The sequence below is a fragment of the Ambystoma mexicanum genome, chromosome 13, assembly GCF_040938575.1.
Source record: "Ambystoma mexicanum isolate Mex_15411 chromosome 13, UKY_AmexF1_1, whole genome shotgun sequence".
Taxonomy (NCBI): Eukaryota; Metazoa; Chordata; class Amphibia; order Caudata; family Ambystomatidae; genus Ambystoma; species Ambystoma mexicanum.
This window is the reverse complement of record NC_090938.1, coordinates 714,526,258-714,550,541: the sequence shown is the minus strand read 5'-3', so window position 1 is coordinate 714,550,541 and position 24,284 is coordinate 714,526,258. Positions and strand designations below refer to the sequence as shown.

Genomic DNA, 24,284 nt, shown 5'->3' with positions numbered 1-24,284 from the left:
GCCACTTTGCCTATCAGTGTTATCGATGATCACCTTTAGTTAAATCTGCTTGTGCCAGCTTGCCTCTGTGTGAATGGCACCCTGGGTGGCGCACTGGTGCACGCCCTATTTGGAATGTTCCAGAGTGTTACACCCCTAGTGCTCCTCCAGCTCCCTTCAGTCATCCCTGGCTTCCCATCATAGTAGTATTTACACCTTTCATGCGGTATACAGTCTTTTCACCTAAAGAATTTTCACCGAGAGCTTTTTCACCTAAAAGTGTTCATTGAAAAGCTTTCTCATCACAAAAATCATTCACTGAATATTTCGATGAAAATGTCTTTCAGTAAATATTTTTAGATGAAAAAGCTCTCGAATGTTTGGGGTGTTTTCAAGGTGGAATACAGTGGTTTGGGGGGGACCCCCCAATAAAATAAAAGTAATCAGGCGCTGTCCAGTGCTGAACTTCACTGATGACTGTATGCAAGTCATCGGGAACTAACAATCTAGTTCAGCACTGGACAGCTCCCTCTGACACTACACAAGTCAGAGGGAGCTGTCCAGTGCTGAACGAGATTCTTACTGTATGCAAGTCATCAGATCAAGTGCATGTTTTGCAGATTTTTTTTTCTTTACATAAAGTGCATTTACCGATTTTACATAAAATAAATGAAATGTTTTTATATACCGAAACTCTTTCTGGTAAAAGTGTTCTGGTATATAAGCTCTTTTCACTTTATGTATGTAAATTCGGTGAAACATTTTTCGGTAAAAAGATTTGGTAAAACATGCCCTCGATATCTATTTTTCGAGGTAAAGACGTGTAACCCTTTCATGCTAATCAATGCGGGTACCCAATGCGCTGTGATACATAGATGCCAATGTTTCACAGTGGGCTCGATGGTCACTTATGCGTTTCTCACACTCCTATGACCACCGCACAACAAGAATGTGCATCATTACTATAGCGCCGTCCACCTCACTCGAAGGATATACTATGCAGTGAACCCACCACATGGAGGACAAAACCACTAGAATTAGAAACAAGCACAGGTCCCCTGTATCTACCTCTATTAACAATGTCTAATAGCATAGATAAGTGTGTTTGTCCCAATAGAAGGGACAATTGGTTGTGATGTGTGATTAGTTTGCAAGACAAGCACTTGCATCACTCGGGTAAAGTGGGCACTGTATTGTACTTTTGAGTTACCCTTTAATAGGTATTCAGAAGTGATGGATTGTGCTGGACTGCTGAAAGATCTTGGGCAAAACTGCTCTGAGAACGTGTCTTCACTGGCAGTGACTTTCTTGAGAAATTCAATCAAACCTCAGCAATGAATACATGTTGTGATAAGAAAACACAAATACCTGGACTTACAATGAACCCAATTCTAAATACTTGTATATCAGTGCATGATTCATTTTCAGAAATCAGAAATTAACATTTTTTTGGCCAGCTCCACCAATAACTAGTGTAACTCACTCCAAAGCACTTGCATTTTTTGGGGAGAGGTGGCAGCCAGTCTATATACTTCTGGGCTGTGAAATCTGAAAACGTTAGGAGTTCACGTGAGGTCAAAGTTCTGCCACTGGCAGAAGGAGACCTCAGTAAAGCCATGGTACGGAGATGAAAGGCTCATTTTGCACGTAAACGGATCATCACTCTAGTAAATTACGACCATTTTTCTCAGCCTGCCCTGCTCGCGGGTTTCCTGACACATCTGCAGCCACGAGGGTTTCTTTTTTTTTTTTGCGGGCCAAACCCACGAGCCGTGGGTCCGTTGCTCTGCAGGACAGTCTTGCTTGAAGTCACTACTTGCTGGAGGTTTACCCTGCCGGCTGCTTCCTCTTCACTTCACCCCTAGTTTGAATTGGATATCAAGAGTATTTCACGCTTTCAGCAAGACTGGACCGCGCTTGAAAGGCAGCCATTGTGGGTCGCGTGCTGTGACGCGCGAATACTGTACTCAGTATTCATTTGAAGCCAGGTTGCTCAGATTATTTGCACCCGGTGCCAGGGCTGAGGCTGCCCGCTGTATCTTTATATAAAATCTCCGCCCTGGTGCAAACCATCATCGCCTGCGTACACTCTGGACCTGGTGAATGTCCAAATCAGCGAGAGGGTAAGAAATCAGGGTAAAGGTTTGGGTTCCGGATCTGGGCAAGGGATGGCACTCACAATTTGGGTAATGGATTGGAACCAATTAAAGAGACATGAGAAACAGAATGCCAACTGCAACAGCTTGAAAAGGGACATCCAAATTTGGCTGCGGGAACCAAGCCTTGCCCTGCCCGCTGCCATAATCCTGCCCGCGATCTGACAGTGGGACCCACACCTCCACCCACAGCACTCCCACAGCTCAGTACATGGGGTGACCCAATAAAAGTCATCCTCTGGCGAACTCCTTTGCCGCTCTGTTGCTTGATGTCTATATCCTTTTTTGTTTGGTTTTGTTATTGTACCCCAAGGCGTTGCTAGGCAGCACAGGAATGGACCATCCTTGGACACAGTGACGGAACGCTGCACTGCCCTCCCCGCGCCTTGAAGCAACACGCGTTGCAGCAACATGCATTGACAATAGAACAATCCCATGTATTAAGAAGTAAAAACAGAATGGAATCGGGTGAGGTTTTGGCTTCAGAGAAAGGGATTGGGGTCAGGGCAAGGGATCATTAATAGATAATAAGATTGATGGAAGACATTGGGAGTGGGGTGAAGGGCCTTTATTGGATTCAGGGGGACTTGAATAAGATCAAGATAAGAAAGTGAGAGCAGGATAGAGGATTGGGATCTGGTTAATGTGTCAGGATCAATTTCAGGGATTGGGATCAGTTGAAGTTATTGAGATCTGGGCAAGTGCTTTGTCCCGGGCAAGTGATTGGCATCAAGGGTGATGATCAGGAGCACCATCTGGCAGGCAGTGAAGCAATTATGATCTGGGTGTGAGATCGAGGTAAGAGATCGGGATCAGGCTAATAAGGGTTGTCCAACTCCAGGCCTTGAGTGCCGGGATCCTGACGAGTTTTCAGGAAATCCCTCATTAATATTCATGAGGAAAAATGTGCATACTTTTAGAATCCTTGCATGCAAATGTTGCATATGAATATTAATGAGGGGTATCCTGAAAGCCTGACATGAATCCGGCCCTCGAGACCAGGAGTGACTAGTTTAGGGCACTGTAGTGGCCCCAGCAAGACCTTGGCACCCCGCATTCTGGAAAGGACTACAGGCTTCCACTCTTTAATGTTAAACAAGACCTACCTTCAAAACAATGCATCTTTGGCAAGGAAAATGACATTAATACAAAAATGTCCATATTTTGTACAGAAGGTTTATGATATAGTAAACTCACCCGAGTCCCTGGTGGCGACTGGGGGTGAGGTAGTTGGTACAGTTCTAGTGGCAGTTGTTGATGCAGGAGTGGTGCCATTCTGCACCAGTGTGGGCTGGCTGGCACCTGCGCTGCCTGTGGCTGGAGTACCTGCAGAGGAGGTCATTGTTGTATTTTTTGCTGTGGTAGATGGGTTCTGTGTAGTTCTGAAATCTGGACGGGATGTGTCTAGTGTAATGTTTACTCTATGTGTGGAAGTGTGTAGTGTGGAATGTGCTACCTCTGTGAGGATTTTGTCTGGTGTGGTGCTTAATTCGTCTGTATGATTTGCCGTTATTGCTTTTGTTGGCACCACAGAGCTGAGCTCCAAAGATGTGGTGTTTAGGGCCCTCTGTGTTCTTGCTAAAGAAGTTGTGTTGAAAGTGGTGTTTGCAGTTCCTGAAGGGATTGTGTCTGGTGCAGTGTGTGTGGTCGCATTAAGGATTGCATCCGGTGAGCTTTTTATTGCCTCTGTATACATTGTTGCTGATGTTACTATTTCTGTAAGAGGCAGTGTGGTGATGTGGTCTGAGAAAGTGGAGTTTAGTGACGTGTCTCCTTTCTGTGTGAAACCTGCAGTCTGCACTGCTTCTGTACGGGTTGTGTCTGGTGTAGTGCCTGTTCCAATAGTATGACTTCTTGTTATTATTGCTATGGTGGGTAGCATGGTGCTGAACTCCACAGCTGATGCGTTTGGCGCTACCAGTGTGCTCAGTAAGGATGTTGTGTTGAGAGCGTTGTTTGCTGTCTCTGTGCGCATTGTGGCTGGTGCGGTTCGCGTGATCTCGCTGAGGATTGGGTCTGTCGTGGATCGCATCCCCTCTGTATACACTGTTGCTGTCATTATTTCTGATAGAAGTAGTATGGTAATGGTGTCTGAAGTGCTAATATTTAGGGTTGTGTTTGTCTGTGTGGAAGCTATATTGACGGTAGTGTGTGCTGCCTCTGTAGGAATTGTGTGTGATTTTGTGCTTGCTGCCTCTGTATGAACTGTTGTCGTTATTGCTGTTGTGGGTGGAATGGTGCTGAAATCCATAGATGTTGTGTTTAGTGCTATCAATGTGCTTGGAAAGGACGTTGAGTTGCGAGTGCTGTTTGCCGTCTCTGTGCTCATTGCATCTGGTGTGGTTTGTATTGCTTCTGTGTACGTGGTTGTCCTTATTTCTGGGAGAGGTAGTACGGTGCTGTTGGGAGTGACTGTGTTTAGTTTTGTGGTTGTCTGTGTGAAAGATGTATTGGCGGCATCACGTGCTGCCTCTGTGGGTGCTACAACTGATGCAGTGCTTGCTGCCTCTGTATTGGCTGCTGCAGTTCCTGCTTTGTTGGTTTTTGGTGTGGTTCCTATCAATGTGTTGTTTGTTGTATTGCTTAGTGTTATGGTCTCTGCTGTGGTGCCTAACATTGTCTTGTAAACTGCGGGAGATACTGGTGTGGTCACTAGCGCAGTGTCAAATGTTGTCTCTGCTATGATCCCTAATGTTGTTGTGCTTTTTGTGGTGCCTACTATTGCAGTCACTGCTGTGGTGCCTATTGCTCTGGCAAATGCTAATGTACCCAATTCAAGAGAACTGGCGGCGTCTAAAGTGTTGCCTGCTGAGGGGGCTACTGTTGTGGCCACTGCTTTTGTAGCTATTTCTGTAGCCTGAGATGTGGTGTTAGTTGGTTTGGTCTCCACTTTGGTGCCTTCTGTTGTGGTGAGTGCTTTGATGCCTAATGTGGTATGATCTACTCTTGTTGCACGTGCTGTGGTGCCTGCTGTGGTTCCTACCATTGTGGCAAATGCTGTGAGGCCTAACATTGCCTTGTCTGCTCTAGTCCCTGTTGTTATGCTCTCTGCATTTGTACCCAATGATGTGGTCTCTATCATGAGGGTGGTAACGTTTGCAGTTGTGGTGCTTAGTGTGACATTCTTTGTTTCTGCTTTCATGGTCTCGGCTTTGGCTCTTGCAGTTGTCTTCTCGGCTGTGGTCTCTGGCGTGGCCCTGGTTGTTAAATTCCCTGGTCCGGTGCCATCTCGTGTAGTTTCTGGTGCAGTTTCCATTGTCTGTGGTGCCGGCCTAGTGGAATTGTCAATGCCTGTGGTTGCGATGGTGGCCACCATGGGTGGGCTGCCTGTGATCTCTGGTGACACTGTTGCCATTGTAGCTGTTGGGAATGAAATACATGAAATCTTCTGTTAATGTCAATGTCATGGTTTTATGAACAATTACTCTGTGTGCCACTAACAACAACAAACACATACACCAAAGAATATTCAAATAAAGACCAGTCTTGAGAGCACCCAAGAAACAGAAGCGCGCCAACATCATAGGAACCCATGAGGAACGGCAAATACTGGTATTTATGTGTGTAAAGGATTTATAAAGTGTGAATTTAGCTGGGAAGGAATGGAGCACTGTACCGAGGGGACGCACCCAGGGTGGTACATGCAGGATGGAAGATTGACAGAAGTTGCTGGGAAGGGTAGGGGGAGCAGGTGTAGGGGGAATAAGAAGCAAGGTGGAGTGCAGAAATCAGTGCAAGGTGGGATATTATGTGGAGGGAAGAGTCCTCAGGTCCTTCCTGACGTGTAGAATGGAGGGGGAAGTCTGATTTGTGTTGGTAAAGTGATCCGGAGACCGGGTGTGTAGCAGGAAAAGACCTGTTTTCTATTTGTTTCCCCCTCATTTGTATGATGGGGGCGCCACAACCTCAAGCTGTGTATAACACTTCACATACAGAGGCCACCACTGGCCCCATGAAATGTTTAGCACCTAAACTACATCCCAACGTCTTATACCCTCACACCAACTACATCAACCCCGAGCTGGGATAGGCCCATGGCCAGATCCCAACTGAAGATCACCACCAGATTCCAGGTAGGAGGTTGAGCACTGTTATGTATGCGCCCACACCTAGCAAGATAACATCCGCCTCATGTCTCATACACCGTACTTACAATACAGACACAGACAGAGGCATGGGAGGTATAACCTCTTCTTCATTCCCCTTTCCAGATCTGACTTCCGGGCTCTAGTAGCCCCTCCTCTTCCTCCTGATACGCTTCCCTTAAGGTCGTTCCATGCAAGGTAGTCCCGTACGAATGTCTCCACAACATCTCCCCTCCTACCTATCGTCAAGCTGCCTTCGTGCCCTTCTGCTTTGGTGCTGGGGTCATCTGAGGGGGCTGACAACTTCTCTCAGCGGCCAGGGGATCTTTCTTTAGCAACCTTCTCTCCCGTCTCCTGCTCGTTCGCCCGGTGGCCATGGGTGTTCTCTGTAGTCGTGTGGTGGATCTCCCTTCCTTCTGTCCTCCCACCGGTGAAACTCTCCTATCGCTCTACTCATACTTCTCTGAGGACCCATCATCACTTTTGATGGGAGGGGGATTCCTTCCCGGCACACCCGCTCGGAGTGAATACACCTCCCGCATCGGGCACATTGATGCCCTATCAACGGGCATATACGCTGTGGGTAAACCACAACCCGCACCTATTGCACATACTCTCTTCCCCATCCAGATGAGATGTGGGGCGTTGCAGTGTCACGTCTAAGCTTTCTTGCCCTCTTGTTCCCCTTGCGTGATGTGTGCATGTGGCAGCTACTTGCCCACTCTCCTTCAGCTTTTCAATTTCTGTGGCTTGGACCTCCACCCTCTCCTAGACATGGGCCAGCTCCAAGATCTCTGCCAGTGGTGGGGGCTTCTTCAGGGGGTGCTTCTGAAGTATAGGTGAGGGGCACCCCTCTATTATTCCTAGCCGAATGACCTCCTCATCCGTGAAGTTGGCTGAATCGCAGCGTGCACTCATCCTTTGCAATCTGATTTCGACGTCTCCTTTCTTCTCTTGAGGTAGCTGCTGACATTTGTTGAACAATAGCGTTCAAAATCTTTTTGTTCGGGTAAGTACCTTCTTATTGAGCACGGTAATGGCCATCCCATGCGTCGGTCTCGCCTGCCGCAGGATCGTTTCCAGCACCCCCTTGATCTCCCTCCACATGGTGTTCGAAGATATCACCTGGCATTTTGGTGAAATGACGTCCCTGGTGTCCACCACTTGCAGGCGTGCAAATGGTAGGTGGGGAGTTCCCCCCAGAAAATGTCCACTTCCATCACTGTAGCAAAACAAAGGACCAATATCAGCAGCAAAACATTCCTAATGAAACATGTGCGTTAACTTTAACTGGTCGAATGTACTACACATCTACGCGCCGAAGTACTACGAGGAATGGGGGCGGGGCCTCGGAATCTTGCTTCGTAGAGAGCCTTTAATGCCACTCTGAGGCGCTATGAGGCCGGCATACACCTTACTGGGGAGACCACCAAGGCCCCCCACTGCACATGGACTCAAAAACCCTAAGGGTGGTGCATTTTGCCCCTAGTCCTTTTTGTAATTCGCCATCCGCATTTTAGAACAACGTAAGCGAGTTTTGATTGTGTATCAGCAGCGCTGGTCATTGGGCCGGCTCTCTCCGGATCCGACATCCGGCACCAGATGTGTAACCTGATCTCGGGATCCGGCCAGAGTCATCCCCCCAAACCCATGCTCTGCGCTGGGTTACTAAAAAAAAAAATGAAAAAAATAAAAATAAAGCGTTTGTGACGGCGGAGCAGCTCCTTGCCGAGCCCGCGATCTAATCTGCCCTGTACTCTTTGTGCAGAGGGCTCGCCGCTCGCACAGGGCAGATTAGATCTCTGAACCCCCACCTTGGTGGGCTCGGAGTCTAATCTGCCCCACGGTGCAAGCGGACTGTGCACACTGCACATAGCATTTTTGTTATTTTGTACTCTCCCCTCGGGTGCTTTCATTTTCATTTTGCACCCGTTTCCTTTGTCTCTCTGGTGTTTGTTCTTAGTTGGAAGAACAAACACCAGAGAGACACACGGAGCCAGCACACAATAAAATCTGACCTCTATAAAATGCAGCACATCAGATACGTTATCTATAATGTGATGTGCTGCATTTTTTAGAGGCCAGTTTTTATTGTGTGCTGGCTCCGGTGACCCTGTGTAATTTGCCTTGTCTTGGCTCGTGCACGGAGTAAAAGTGTGGTTTGTGAGTGATGCTGTGGGCAAATGTTATGCGTCTGCATACTGGCTGCCAGGGTTGGACTGGGGCATAAGATTGTCTTGGCTCCAATGCAAAAGTGACCCACAGTTGCACGTGGCCATTCATTCCTTTTGTGCCAGAATGTTTCATATTGCTGTTTTAAACTATTATTTTGGACATTTCCTTTGATCGGAGGTCAACTGCCAGCTCCGCCCCCTCTAAACCCCTCCTCCTTGGACACCGCCCCCCCAAATTCCACCCCCACCCCGGCCTTTGTGGGATCCCCCACCAACTTTTTTCCATTTCCACTAGTGTGTATCAGTAGTGCTATTTTTCATAGATGTTTCCTTACAAAGAACAGAATTGCTGAATGTGTCAATTAACAATAAAACAGCAGCATCACTGCCTCTGCCAGGCATATACAAACAGTACAGCAGCAACACTAGCCCTAACAGGTGTGTACATACACACAAAATGGCAGCAGCAACAGGGCGTTATGTGGGCCAGGGCTATCCCCCAGCAGTCTCCCAAAGCACTGGTCCAGCCAGGGCTCTGCAGGGGCTCCCTTCCCACCAGCAACAAAAGATGACTGCAGCCTGGGCATTCGAACCCCAGCCCTGCCAGGATCAAGCTAGATAGCTTGGCGTGATGGGCTTCATTTTTTCAAACAGTCTATTGAAAGAAACAAACAAGCTTCCAGCGCCTAAGAAATAGCACAGTGCCATTTGGTAGGTGCTGAATTTCTTTTGTTTAATTTAAGACTGCTTGACATTCAAACAGTCTATTGAATGAAACAAAAAAGATTCCAACACCTAGGAAATAGCACAGTGCCATTTCGTAGGTGCTGGATTTCTTTCATTGAAGACTACTTGACACATGAACAGGCTTTGTGGGTGAAACAGTCTATTAAATTAAACGAACGAAGTTAAATGCTTATGAAATAGCACAGTACAATGCACTACCAGCTTGTCAGCAGTAGGGCTCGGGATCGAATCCCCAGCATTGGCCAATAAAAAAAGGCAAGGCAATCCATGTTTTTATTGTCCTGAGCTGGGAATTCAAACCCAAGCCCTGCCTGATGACAAGCCAGTGTCACATCGCACTGTGCTATTTGGGAGATGCTGGATTACTTTTCTTTCATTCAATTGACTGTTTGACACATAAATCCTGCATCAAGCAGGCTATGAAATAAAAAAGGTTCGGGTTTGAATCCCCAGCGCTGGACAATCGTTTTTATTTTTTAAACTGGCAGTGAGGAAAGCCTCTTTTTTAAATTGTCCCGTGTTAGGGACATTTCAGGCCACGCCCATCATTTAGGCCACAGACCCTCGTTACAGCCCCCACCTCGATTTCTCACCCCACTTAAAGCACTGAGCAGCAACATTGCCTTCACCAGGAATATGCCAACAGTATAGCAGCAACACTGCATCTACCAGGCGTGTAACACACAGAATAGAAGCAACACTACCTCTACTAGACGTGTACATACAGTATAGAAGCAATGCTATTTTCAACAGGCATATACATACTGTATAGCAGCAACACTGCCTCTACCAGGCGTGTAACACACAGAATAGCAGCAACACGTTCCCTAACAGGCGTGTACACATAGAATAGCAGCAGCAGCTACTCTACCTCTAGCAGGCATGTACACACAGCATATCAGCAACACTGCCTCTAAAAGGTGGGTATACACAAAATAGCAGCAGCAGCTACACTAACTCTAGCAGGTTTCTATACAGAGTATAGCAGCAACACTACCCCTAACAGGTGTGAACCCACCGAATAGTAGCAGCAGGTACACTACCGCTACCATGCATATACACGCAGTATAGCATTAGCACAACCCCTAACAGACATGTACACACAGTATAGCAGCAGCAACACCACCTCTGCCAGGCGTGTGCAGTCAGATTAGCAACAGCAGCTACACAACCTCTACCACGTGTGTACGGATAGCATAGCCACAACACTACCTCTGCCAGGCGTGTACACACAGTATAGCAGCAAGACATGGTGAAGCAGCATCAGCATTGGCATCCTGTCTCGGGAGGATAGCTCAGGGGCAATGTGCTCGCCTTGGAAACAAGACGGGGTGGAGCAACACAGGTCCGATCCCTGGGTCCGCGCTTAGAAACGTTGGGGTATTAAGCGCGTTATAAATAACCAATTACAAGCAACACTACATCCACAAGGCATTTACACACACACTATAGTAGGAGCAGTAATTACTTTACCAGGTGTGGAAACCCAGCATAGCAGCATCAGTGCAGAGTATCTCAACCTGGGGTGTCCACACAGTACAGCAACAGTACTCATTCAGTACGAATTCTACCAGGTTCGTGCACACAGGCAGGAGCATCCGTGATTGCAAGACCAGGCATGATCACACACTATAGTAGCAATGCTACTGCCTTTACCAAGCTTCTGCACACAGTGTAGCAACAGCACTACCTGTACTAAGATTGTACACACATTATAATAGAGGCAGCGGGCTACCTTTACCAGGCATATATACACAGTATGTTGCATCAGGCATCTCGACACACTACAGCAGCAGTCCAGAACAGGAAAAGCCCATTGGATATTGCTCGCAGACTGCTAGTTCTCACTTTCAACTCACAGCCATTTATGACGGGCACCATGTTCTAGCTTTAGCGAGAAAAGCACCCGTAAGTTATCCAGCTGCCACCTGTGACGAAATGACTACTGCTCTGTAGCAGTCGAGGGATGAGTAGTGGCTAATGCGCCTACTCAGCCCCACACTACAACTAAAGCAGCAGTAACCCCACCCCCATCATAAAGGTGAATCACAGACACGGCCCTACACGTCCCTCGCCTCTTTTGGTAGCGCAGGCCAAGGGCAGGCTTTACTCTTCAGGAGGGGTGTGAGCTGGTACAAAACCAAACCAAACGATAATAGTACTGTGGCGCCAAAATAAAAGAATATCCAACCAAGGTTCTATCAAAATGGGATCTTCAATTAAACTAACAAAAATGCACACAACTAGTAAAAACACTACTGGCCCACCCATGTAAGGTAAAACACAGAGAATGCAGACTTTGGAGAATAATACAAAAATGTTGCCACAAAAATTGCAACATGTTAATTACTGTACCTTTGCACAGTAATAACATGCCGACCCCCACTACACTGACTAATGGGAGTTGGGGTTAAAGAGGTGTCCCCTGCTCCCCTTTGTCGGTGTAGTGGGGTCAGGTGTTGTGGGGGTGTCCCCTGCTTCCATTAGATGGCAGCAGGGGACAATGAAGAAAACTAAAAGTAAAAAAAAAGAAAAAAGGACCCTGCAACGCCAGTTCAGACCCACGTTAGTGGGTGAGAACTGACGTCGCAGGGTCAGAGGAGAGACGGCATTTCACAGTGTGCCGACGAAAAGATAAGTGGATAAGGGGGAGATGGTTATGGGGATGCCAGGCACAGTGATCTATGTGATCACTGCGCAGCTCTATAATGGAAGTCGGCAATTTAACATTCGACATTATGGCCGACGCATAGATTTGACTTTGGCGCTCTGGGTTTGTAGAAGGGGTGATCAGGTAAATATTTCAGCAGCAAAACGTTTAAGTCATTGTATAGGTCTTTTTAAAAAGCTTGAGAAGAAGGCTTCAAACTCACTGCAGTCCTTTAGTTGGACCAGCAGGACAGGGCCACTTTAAATACCTTTAGTTCATGTCTTTCAAGGCTCAACATCATCGTGCCAGGGCTATCATCAAAAGCAGGGTCTGGACACTTTCAGAGTCAAGTCAGGGTGCAGCGGTGAATGCGTGTGAGTCGAAGATGCAGGGAAAATGCAGGTGGTGTTGGTCTGTGGTGCTGGAAGACTCATCTGCCGACGGTATGTTGAAGCAGAGACTTGCCTTCGGCAGTGAGTGGGATCAACTGGCTCAGCATAGCGTTGTGTTACTGCAGCAGCAATGCCTTTAGGCTCAAAGAATCTGATAATCAGGCAGGCAGTGTTGAGTTTGGGACACTGAAAGAGTCGCCAGATCTCAGAAGCAGACACAGCAGAGTTTCAGTGTTGAGCGGAACTCAGAGACACAAAGCCTGTTGAGCGTTGAGGTGGAAAAGGAGTCCGGTGGTTACCTTAGTAACTTGAATGTTGTTGAAGGTGCTCAAACCAGTGTTGATGCAGTATGGACATGCAGCGAGAGCCAGGGGTCACTTTCCCAGTTCCTTTGGTGCTGGGTGGACGAGTACAGCATTTCAGGTGCAATGAAAGTCCTTTTGTCTGCCCTACCAAAACAGGAAGACTTATAGAGAGCACTTGCAAGGTCCTGTTATCTACTGTGAGCAGGGCCCTGTGTACCAGTGTCTCAGTTGCAGTAGGCCTTCCACGGCAATGGCCCAAAATGGCACCCTCATAATTGCGACGGATTCTGACTTTTATTTTAACACCCCCCTTACACCACATGTATATGTGGGGGGTATGTGATACTATAGTAATATGAGAGGCTGTGCGGGTCTCCTCCTGCTTATGTGGTGTAAAGGGGGGTTCAATAAAAACAATTTAAAAGTCAGCATTTTTGGCCGTCGCAATTATGCGGGTCACAGTGATTTCATAGATCCCCTTGCACAGCCTGCTCGTCACCCCAAATAGAATTTTGGGATAGTTAGGGAGAAGAGCATTCCTCTTCCTTGGAGTCCAAGGTCTGTATCCCGCTGGAAGAGGACATTAGAGTAGACTGTACCCTCAATCAGGTTCCAGAGAGACCTTCTTCAGTGTCCAAAGATGAATGATTTAAGGGGAGGTTCTCCCCCCTTATGGAGGCAAAATGCTACAGTAGATTGTCTCAAAGCATGGCTGTTGTTAAGCATCCAATCATGGTTGTTGTAAAATGTTTCTTCATCCTTCCGATGTCATACCGATGTCATACCCAGAATGCCTTGTCTGCAGGAAGTGGGGAGAGGGACATGATGTTTGGGAGCCCCAGCAAAATCCAAGATGGTGAGTCACCCCCTCTCTGGACTGAGGCTCTCCTCTGAGCTATGCTTACTCTGCCCCTTCCTCTGTCTGACTAAATCAAAAGGGATCCAGTAATCAGCATCCTGGAGTGAGGTGGCCATTGTAATGACAGGATTGTCCTGGAAGCACCAATTCCCAGGGGACCTCCCAGGGAGGGGTCTTGGTTCCTGGAATAAGGTGACAACCCTGATCAGGAGGATCAAAGAGACAGCTTTCTGGGCTGGACACAATATAATTGTTTTGGGTAGATCCTGTCCACACATCTTAATACACACCACACCCTGTCGTGAATGGGTCACTGATCACCGAATTGAAAATAAATTACATCAAATGCTTGTGGTTGTATAATTGTGAAATCTAAGAAGCCAGCCAGTTAAAAATAGACATGGCTTATATTTAGATGTTAACAACTGCCACCAAGCTGCTAAGGTACTCAATTATGACATTTGAACCACAGTAAAAAAAAGACACCTTTGTCTTTTGGAACTTTGGGTTCCAGCAGCTGTGTTGGGGCATGCACATGTGACCTTTGAACCTGCCCTACTGGCTCTGCAGTGCAGCAGCTGGGGATGTCAGAAGATGGTCACAGCAACATGATATTGTCATGAGTGGTTTGGCAGTGAAGGGATGAACGAGCTCAGAGGAGGCGCTTGTGTTCTTGACGGGCGAAACAAGCTCTGAATGGGACATAGTCTTTGAAAAAAGGTCTTGCAGATCAATGACCAGAAGAGCTGCCAATCTGGCCAGGCTAAAGATAGTCCTGTTGATGGCTTGAATCTTTTCAATGAAAAGGGTGGAAAGGGAGTCCATGCGTGCCTGGAAGGCAGTTGTGGAGGAAGTACATTCTGGAGTGGATCAGAATTCTGGACAGTCCAGCAAACTGGGCCATGAAGGAGTGATTTCCTCTGCTACACGATGACTGCCTGGAATTTCTTTTGGAATTGGAAACAAGCTTTTTTATCATCAAAGTCCTCAGTTTTAGGATATACGTGAAAACATTGAACGGAGAAGTATTCGCAGCTGTTTTATTTTTTTTTGTAAAAATGTGGGGGAGATCCCCCCCTCTCCTCGATTTAACTATTTCTCTTACCCCACCCCAACCCTATATATTTTTTTAAATGTCTCCAAAATTGGAGAAATTATCAACAAAAGGTGCGATAATTTCTCCATTCGATGTTTTCCTTTCGACTTTTTCTGCAGACACCTTAGTTTTACACCATCATCGTTCAAGAGCTTTGTATTTTCGTTGAAGTGACATTACTTCCTAGTTTTCCCCAACATTCTCATCAGAGGGGCTTGGTGAGAAAGATTTTGGAACTGAGCTTGGGAAATTAAGAAAATTCTTCAGCAAATAAAATTTGCCATAAAATCTTGTTTGTCTTAAAAGCCTAATAAAGATATCACCTCAGCAAGATAATGGGGCTCATTATTAGTTTGGGGGCATCTCACTGGTAAATCCGGCAGGGTACCACCAGACGGTATTACCATTACCAGCACTTGATCTGCGGGAATTACCAGCAGATAACAAGTGCCGGGAAGTGTTTGTTATTCCCCATTGAATTGCCAGTATTACCGGCACAAGAAATACGGGTGTCGGTAATGATATGATATGATATGGCGTTTGTAACACGCCTATACACAAGTGTTTCAAGCCGCGATGAGGCAAGGGAGGGGGAACAGAGGGAGGACAGAGACAACGATCTTACTAGGCCAAGTGACATTGAGATTGCGCAAGTGCAGGGGCAGAGGAGGGGGAAAGTGCCAAGGGAAAGGGGAGGGGGCAGTGCTGTGCATGTGATCAAAACAATAACAAGAAGTGCGGCCAGCACGTGGCAGGTGCCAAGCTAGGTGTAGACAGCAGGTGTCCAAAGGTGCAGGTAGAGGGCATGTAGGGTTACAGATACAAGTATAAGGGTTGCCGGGAGGCAGTGCAGGTGTGCACCTGGGCGGGCAGGGACCTGGGCCTGAAATTAGAGGGTAGCCAGGTGACCAGTGCAGTATCAGGCAGGAAATCAGCAGGGGAAAGGAAGAGAGAAGGCAGGAGCAAAGAGGAAGGTCTTGAGGTGCTTCCGGAACCAGAGATGGTTCTCTTCAAGTTTCAGAGAGGCAGGGAGGCTGTTCTAGAGGGAGGCCCCAGCCGAAGAAAAAGATCAACCACCAACTTGACCCTGAGGGAGTTGGAGGTGGAGGAGCGAAGAGCTTGAGTAGGAAGGTATTTACAAAGAGAGAGTTGGAGGTATTGAGGACTCAGATACCAGAAGGCCTTGTGGACAATGCAGAGGGTCTTGAACTTAATCCTTGCAGCCACTGGGAGCCAATGTAGAGATTTTAGTGTGGGAGAGATACGATCCCTGGGCTTGAGGCCAAGGACAAGTCTTGCAGTCCTGTTCTGGATGAGTTGCAGAGGGCGGAGCATAGAAGCAGGCAGATTTAGAACTAGCTGTTGCAGTAGTCCAGCCTAGAGAGAATCAGAGCTCTAGAGAAAGTGAGCTTCTGGGGGAAGGAAAGGAAGAATACCTCTGAGGAGGTGCAGTTGGTAGTTTGACTTCTTAGAGACGTCAGAGATCTGAGGAGAAAAGGAGAGTGTGGAGTCGAAGATGACCCTGAGGTTCTTAGCCACACAGGTGGGAGCAGGATGCTGGCCAGGGAGTGACAGGAAAGGAGAGTGCAGGTGTGCCGATGAAGAGAATCTCTGTCTTACTGGCATTATGGCAGAGATCATTGGCGGCACACCACTCTTGGATAGCAGACAGTCAGAGATGAGAGAAGGAGAAGAGGTGGCAGAAGGGAGTCTGAAAATGAGCATAACACTGAAAGTTGGAGCAAAGAGCGCCAATGCGGTCAGCGAGAGGTGCCAGGTATTGGTTGAACAGCCAGGGAGAGAGGTTAGACCCCTGGGAACACAGAGGGTAGAGAGTGAGATAGAGGAAAGGAAGGACCCAAGTTGGACCTGGAAGGGTCGATCAGAGATGAACAAGGTCAGCCAGGCAAATTGCCTGATCGGTGATACCCAGGATATCACGGAGACCGTTGAGCAGGATGGCATGGTTGACCATGTCAAAGGCAGAAGAGAGATTGAGTAAAATGAGGACGGAGGGGAGATTAGACTCAAGGTTAAAGAGCAGGTCTTCACAGATGTTCAGGAGAGCAGTTTCCCTGCTTCTGGCTGCTCTGAAGCCAGACTGATAGCCATGGAGACAACCAACAGATTCAGTGTGAAGATTAAGCGGGGAGATGGCCATCTTTTCCAGGAGATTGTCCAGGAAAGGAGTGATGGAGATCAGGCGATAGTTAGCCGGGCAGGAGGGGTCAGCTGAGGGTTTCTTGAGAAGAGGGTGCACAAGGGAGTGCTTCAGGGGGGAAGGGAAGACTCCAGTGGCAAAGGAGTAGTTGCAGAAGTCAGCCAGGGCAGGAACAAGGGTGTCAATGTGGTCCTTGATGGTTTTGGAAGAACAGGGAAGAACCTGTTTTGATGAGGCTTTCATAGATCGGACTTGTCTAGCAACCTCGTCAAGGGAGAACAGAGGAAAGGAAGAGAAAGAGGGTTAGGAAAGGTGGCCACAGGGGGGGCGGAGGTAAAGGTGAGAGTAGAGGAAGGAGGAGGAGAGGACAAGAGGGTGGACAGGATGTACTGGGTTTTAGAGATGAAATGAGAAGCTAGCTCCTTGCAGAGGGTTTGGCCGAGTTGTTAGATGCTGCAGAGACGCGGGCTTGGATGTGGGCTCTCTTCTTAGTGCAAAGAGAGAGCCGGTATTGCCTTTGGAGCAGGCGGAGGCCAGTTTGTCAGAGGATGCGCAAGAAGCTAGCCATTCCCTCTCAGCCACCCTGCACTTGTGTTTTAGGGGGAACGAGGCCAGTGTCAGAGTCATACCAGGAGCTGCACTTAGGTTTAGGCGTCATGCGGAACCTCATGACAGGGGCAAGAACATCAAGAATATCAGAGATAGAAGAGTGGGGCATGGAAAGGGCTGTGTCAGGATGTGAGTCAGCCAGAGGAGGAGGAGGGGGAGAGAAAGTGTCGGTGAAAGCCTCAACTGACACACGCTTCATGGGTAGGTGGAAGTATTGGAGTTGGCTTGGCCTGAAGGGTGGCGAGGGAGAGATGGGAGGAAAGGAGAGAGTGATCGCTCCAGGAGAGAGGAGTGGTCAGAGGGATAGAGAGTGGGAGGTCTGAAGAGATCAGAGCATCCAGAGTGTGCCCTGCAGAGTGAGTCGGGCCAGAGGTGAGAATAGAAAGAGAGAGAGAGAGTTGCAGAGGTCGCGAAAGAGTCCAGAGGAGGGACAGGAAGCATCCGGGTGGATGTTAAAGTCTCCAAGGAGGAGGAGTTGAGTGGTCGAGGCCAGGAGGGAGGAGGAGAGGTCTGCCCACTCAGAGAGGAAGGAGGTGGTCTGACCAGGTGGCTGATAGATAGTAGTCACAGTGAGAGAGAGGTAGGGTGCCAGATTACCGGAAGCTCAGAGCTGCAGGTAAATCCAGCCAGCCCAGCACCAAATGTGCAGTTTGGCGGTGCAGGATAAGTGGTGGTAACGGATTTACTGCCACTTTTTTCCCGCACCACAAAACTTGTAACGAGGCCCAATGTGTTGTTTTTTTGCTTTTCGTTTAAAATAAAAGAAGCTGTATCTTGAGACAAAAGTCAGACAGCAAAGGTCATGTCTTCAGCTAAATATAAATCTTCACAAATGCCACACAGCAAATACTGCACCCCTCCTCCCACGCACAGCCCTTAAAAACAAGCCGAACAAAGAACATTCTCACTATGAACACACATGTATACCTATTGGATGCGTCAATGCACGTTTCATGCCATTGCAGCCATCGGTGCACTTTAGTCGCTACCCCTCCCACTACTGCAATGCTTGACACAGGGCCTTCACTAAGACAAACTGCACACTGCGCGCTGATGCCACAAACTGCACAGCTGTGACTAGGCCGAAGACCGAAGACGTGGGGAGCAACCTGTAGCAGACACGCATCTCACTGCACAAGCAGGCCTTTAGGCATGTGCACACAGGTCTGCGGAGTCACTATCTCACACTGCGCTACACAATCAGGCAACGATATGGTGGTGACGGGCGCAGTACAAATACTTCATGACATAACATGTGTGTGTCGGGTGACAGGAGTTTTGGCCGCAGCAGATTCCATCGAAGTAGAACTCATCACATTTTTTCCATCGTATTTTGCCCCAAATATATGCGGGGGGTGGGTTTGGGGCAATAATTAATATTGGGATTTTAAGGGGGAGGGTTGGCAGGGGCTGGGGGTGCCCCCCTGCATATATTTGCAGCAAAATCAAACAGTAAAAAAAAGGACAAAAGAAATAGATAAAACCTTTGCGGCCAAATGTCATGGAGCCGCGTGCCGGGCGGCGGGATTTAGTGGCCCGCGGTTTGCGCTGCCGTCACAGCTCATAGACACCTCACGATGCTACTACCTCTAGTTTTCAATAAAAAGGTTTAAATGAAGTGTAATGGACCATCCTCGGGGTGAAGGTGTGTGGGCTACCACGCCCTTTCACGCCATTGGATGGGCGGCACAAACAGTGTCAGATGTCACTTCTACCATCCAATGACTTTGTTGAAGTGGGGTTCTAAATCTTAGTCCAGGGGGGGACATCAGGGGTTGCCACTTTTACCACCCGCTTTGTTGTTTGTATCTGCCTTTTCCAAACACTTGCTCTCAGGTTTCCTCTGGCTATGCATCAGAATGCGACCCAAGCCTGTTTTGCATGGAATTCTGGGACTAATAGTTTTCCTAAGTTTCTTTTTTTTTTTTTTTTTTTTATTATTTGTATATAATCTTTGTTAGATTTTTACAAAGGGAGTTCTCATGATTACATATAGCTTATTTATGTCGTCCAAGGTTTGTCAAAATTGAAGGGATTTTCTCATTCGATGTCAAAGATATCAGAGGCGACTAATCTTTTCCATGCAGATGTTTAGAAGTTTTGCCGTCGGGATTAGCCATCTAGTTTGAGCTCCTGTTATTAGACGGTTCCACCACGTATCTTCGTCGTTGATGAAAGAGTTTATAAGCAAGGGACCAAAAAAGGCATCCTTTTCCTGTGCGATCCCCGGGCAAACCATCAGGAGATGTCTTATAGATTCTGTAGTTTCAGGGTTTTTACAGAGGCGACATGTTTTGTCGTTAGTAGCAGTTCGAATAGCTAAAATTTCTTTTGTAGGAAACAAATTGAGACGGGCTTTCAATAGAGTTTTCATCAACCGCTTGCACGGGTATTTTTTGCAATACTCCATAGGCTCTTTCAGTTTGTTAAAAGCGGGTGGCAGATGGTTTAGCAGTTTGTTTGATGATGCTTTTTCGTTAGTATTTATCCAGTCTAACCACTCCATTTTTGATTTTATTCTTAAAGGGTTCCCGAGTAGTTCGTCTTCTGAACAGGCTATCTCCTGCAGGATTTGTTGCTGAGTTTCAACCCAGTTTTTAAGTATCTTATTGTTTCCCTTACTGATTTCTTCATTGATCATACGATATATTTGAAGACTCTCTGGATGTCTTATTTTTCTGAATAGCTGGATCGTACTTTGTGTCACCACTGCAGCTATAGAGAGCAGACCTAATTCGCGTCTTATTGCTGGAGAGGATGTGAATTTTGCAAGTCCCAGTGCTGTTCGCCAGATGTAGCCTTCCAGTTTGGTCCAGAGCGTCGACGGGATTATAGGCATTGCATCCATGCCGTATGTTAAGGACGGGATAACTTTAGCTTTGTAAAACTGGATTGCAGGGAGGAGACTGAATTTGCCATATTTTCTATGGACTGCTTGAAGCTGAGATGTTAGATGTTTCGCCTTTATCCATAGAGTTTGTTGCATTGTGGTAGCGTTCTTAGAGCTGTCAATTTCAACTCCCAAGTATTTGAACGATATGACCACTTCAATTTTTGTTTGGTGGAGGAACCACTGTAGATTTTCTTTCTTTTTGGTCCCCTGTTTTTGCATAATCAGGACTTTAGTTTTTGATTTATTTATCTCCAAGTTGTTATCCTTTGTATATTGGACAAGATTGTCGAGTTGCCGCTGGAGTCCGATCTGCGTATGGTCCAAGATTATTAGGTCGTCGGCGTACAGAAGCCGATTGACCACTACATTGCCGACTTTAGGTGGGAATGACCTAATCATATCTTGGGAGTCTTTAAAGTCGCCTAGGAAAGATATGAAGAGTGCGGGGGCCAGCGGACATCCCTGCTTCACTCCACGATAAGATGGAATTTGATCAGATAGCAGTCCTTGGTTGTTCAGGCGAACGGCCATCCTAGTGTTCGAGTGAAGGGCAATTATGGGATCCAGGATGTCTTCAGGACACTTCCACGCTTTCAATTTGTTCCACAATAATGACCTGTCGACTCGGTCGAACGCCTGGGAGAGGTCGACAAAAGCTAGGAAGACCCTTGGTGCTCCCGATAAGACTTTATCTTTGATGATACTCAGGATCATTATATTGGCTGCCGTACTTGCATTTTTTTGAAAACCCGTTTGTAGTGGGTCTACAGAGGGGGATAGCCTTGCCCAACTCTGGAAATGGCTCAGAAGCATAGTAGCGAAAACCTTGCCTATCACGTCCAACAAGGCTATAGGGCGGTAGTTCGAGGGGTCCTCCCTGACGCCCTTTTTAAAAATCGGAACGACGACCGCCTGGGTCCAAGAGTCAGGTATTATCTTTTGGTCTTTGCAATCTTTGAAAATTAGACTCATTGCTGCTGCCCAGTCGTCAGGGTTTCGCTTGAGGTCTGAGTTAGCGAGCCCATCTGGACCTGGGGCTCGAGATGGTTTTAATCTTATGATGACTTTTTTTATCGCATCTTCATCAGAAAGATCTACCCAGTTTCTCACTGGCAAATGTTTTGAAGGAGTCGTAATTGTTGAGGGTGCCTCAAAAAGATCAGAGAAATGTTTAACCCAATTTTTTTCCGCAACCGAATTGGTCATAGGAGCTTTCGAGTGATGGTTTGTTTGGTTGATCATAGACCAGAAGTCCCGCGATTTTTTCGAAGCTAGCACCTTAAGCATGTTTTCTGCATCACATTGGTAGAGGGAGCTCCGTACATGTCTCAGCCATTGTTTGTAGTTTCTCTTTTCTCTGAGGTAAATTGCCCATGAGATGTTTGTGTTCAAGGCAGCAGCTTCTTTCTTTGCTTTCCTTAGCGTCCTACGTTTAATTACCAGATTGGCGTTGTAAACGTGATTGTGTTGTAGCGTTGACTCATTGGGAACTTTCCGTGGTTTTTTAAACGGCAAGAGTAGAGGAATGTAGCTGTCTTTAAAAGTTACATCTTTAGTATCACTGGCGGAGGTTAGCGTTTTGTAATTAGCAGTCAAGGATTTTGATGCCATACAAAGACGAGTTGCCTGGGAATTTGTTTCAATCGATTGTTTGTAGAATTGCTGTTCGTGAGCAGCGGTTTTACAAGTGAGATTCAAGAGATTATGGTCACTCTCCTTGGTTCTAATTATTTCAAAGGTGGTTATGCGGTGGTAGATTTGTTCGGAAACAAAAATATAATCAAGGGTGGCTGACGAGTTGTCACGTTCCCATGTAGGGATCAAATTTTGATTCTTCATTACGTTGGCAGCATTATGGAAATTTCTAGAATTCATTAATGTAAGCCATGTTTTACCCCTTCTCTCGGCCAGAGTACTTGGTAGTGCATTTGTTTTTGGCACATTTGAAGCCACACAATTTGCGTTAAAATCCCCACAGATAACAATGTTCGAAATTTGATGTTTGATTCTAATTTCGTCAATGATGTTAGAAGCAGCATCACAAAAGGTTTCTGGTGATGTTTTTTGTGGGTTCCAATATATATTGATGACAGCAAGCTGTTCTGAGGAAATTTTACCTTTTAATGAAGATTCCTCCGGCCATGTTGCCAGAATTGCCAGCAGTCCATAGGATGCTTCTATTTTCTTAGTGATATGTATCCCTGAGCCTATGCGGACGGCTGTAAGTAGGCCCGATGATGGACGGCCTAGAGGGCCTTTGTAGGCCGGAGAGATCTCTATATTGTAACCGTCCAGAGCCGGTTTGTCCAATAGCCAGGTTTCCTGGAGACAGACAATGTCGTGTATTCCTAAGTTGTAGCTGTCATGTTCAGTTAAATGCATATGGCCTCTGGTGTTCCATGATGCTATAGACAAAAATGAATTTTGGAGATTCTTTTGACTCAGATGGGGGGACTGACAAGATGGAGTTAAGCCCCCTATTTGCTGCTATTTTTTTTGTCCTGGTGTTAAGACATCTCGTAACCAAGACCAGCGACCTTTTTTTGGGACGCTGTCCGAGTTGGTTGTCAAAGAGTGTGATGAGATTTTCCTGTTTTCAGTTTCTTGGAGTGGACAAGGTCGACGATCTTGGTATTGTACTCTTGGGGAAAATCTACGGGTTTGAAATCTCCCGTAGTCGTTGTGGCTTCTAGGCTCTCTTCTTGTTTGTGTTCTTCCGTTTTCCGCTTTATCGTATCTTGGTTTGTCCCAGGTACTAGGGCAGTTCCTAGTTGATCTAGTAGGGTTGTAATTAGATTCGCTCCAATGAGGTAAGGTTTTTCTCTGTCCCGATGAGCCGTATAACTCCTCCGTACGAGATTTGAATCTGTATTTTTTGCTAGGTGAGGTCTTGGAGTTATCTTCAATCTTGTTACCTGTGTTCTGGGCCGGGATCTCAGTGAGTATAAAGCCGGACTGGTCTAGTTCTGCATAGACGTCTTCTGAAATTTCGCGAATTGCCGAAGACTTAATGTGAAGATATGCTTTTGCTTGCTTAGACCTATGGTACGGCTCAATTAAGATAAAGTCGTCTGATTTTAAGGACCGAAGAGAGCCAACTTGTTTTAAGATCTTAAGTACTGTTCTTCTATTCAGAATCATGTAATGATCGTCCATAATTTTTTGTTCTATTTTGAATAGACGGACAGATGTTGTTTTGAAAGCGTGAGAACTTGAGGGCGTCTCTTTCAGTTTTGTGGTTGACAGTTTGCGTTGTTTGACGTGGCTTTGCTCAGAAAAGGTTGCCGCATGTTTTGGGATCTCCTTTTGATGTAAATTGGGAGAATGTAGGGGCAATGTTGTTGTAATTTTTGCCCTTCTCTCCGGATTGAGATTTGTTGCTGTCACCATAGGTTTGTCGTTCTTCGATCCAGGAGGTATGTTAAATATTTCGAGCTTTGGATTAGATACACCTTCTGCTTGTAGTTCTGTGTTTTCTATAGTATCCCAGTGTTGCGTTAGGTCTATCAGAGGGCTTCGAGACAGAAATTCCTCACAGGTCCTGGGCGAAGGCATAGAATCTAGTTCTATGTTGACATTGCTTTCGCTCCGGTGTAATATAGCCTGGTTTTCGTCGAGCATTTTTTGATTCTTTTTTGGCGATTTTTTTGGTGCTAACACTAAATCGAGAGCAGACACAGTTTTCGACTGGGAATTATCTTGTTGAGCACCCAAGGCGAGCTTCAACACAGGATGGTGTTTCCCAACCGGCACCACTTTTTGGGGCCCCTCACTGGGCGAAGCAGGTTTAGGTGCTTTATTTGATATACGGAGGTGCTTATCAATTGATCTTGCGAACACTGGCGCAAGTTCTATGGGTATAGGTGGTAACGTTGTCTGTGTTTCTTTATCGATCAAGGTTTTCTTAGCTATAGTAGTAGATTTTAGAAAATTGATCTGTTCGTCTAGCGAAGCTAATTTTAAGTCCCAGGTGTCACTGTGTATCTTGTTCCTTTGGTCCAGGGCAGTTATAAAGCCTTCGACAAAGATCAATTTAGTGTGCATCATTGCTGTAACTGTAATGTGATCTTTTAAGGAATCACTAATGTTCTCGTACAGTTTTCCAAAAGGTGCTAGTGCTATTGTTATTGCAGACATGATAGTTGTAAGGTCAGGTTTTTTCGGAGTAGCTTCTTTAA

At 46.6% G+C, this 24,284-nt stretch overlaps 1 protein-coding gene across 1 annotated transcript in view; it reads right to left on the bottom strand.

Annotated features, from left to right (window-relative positions):
• Nucleotides 1-24,284, bottom strand: part of LOC138521775 (mucin-2-like) — a 128,895-nt gene that overhangs the window by 37,150 nt on the left and 67,461 nt on the right. The window contains exon 2 of the mRNA XM_069634851.1: nucleotides 3,333-5,495. Within this exon, the coding sequence (XP_069490952.1) occupies nucleotides 3,333-5,495 (2,163 nt within the window). The remainder of the gene's footprint in view (nucleotides 1-3,332; nucleotides 5,496-24,284) is intronic.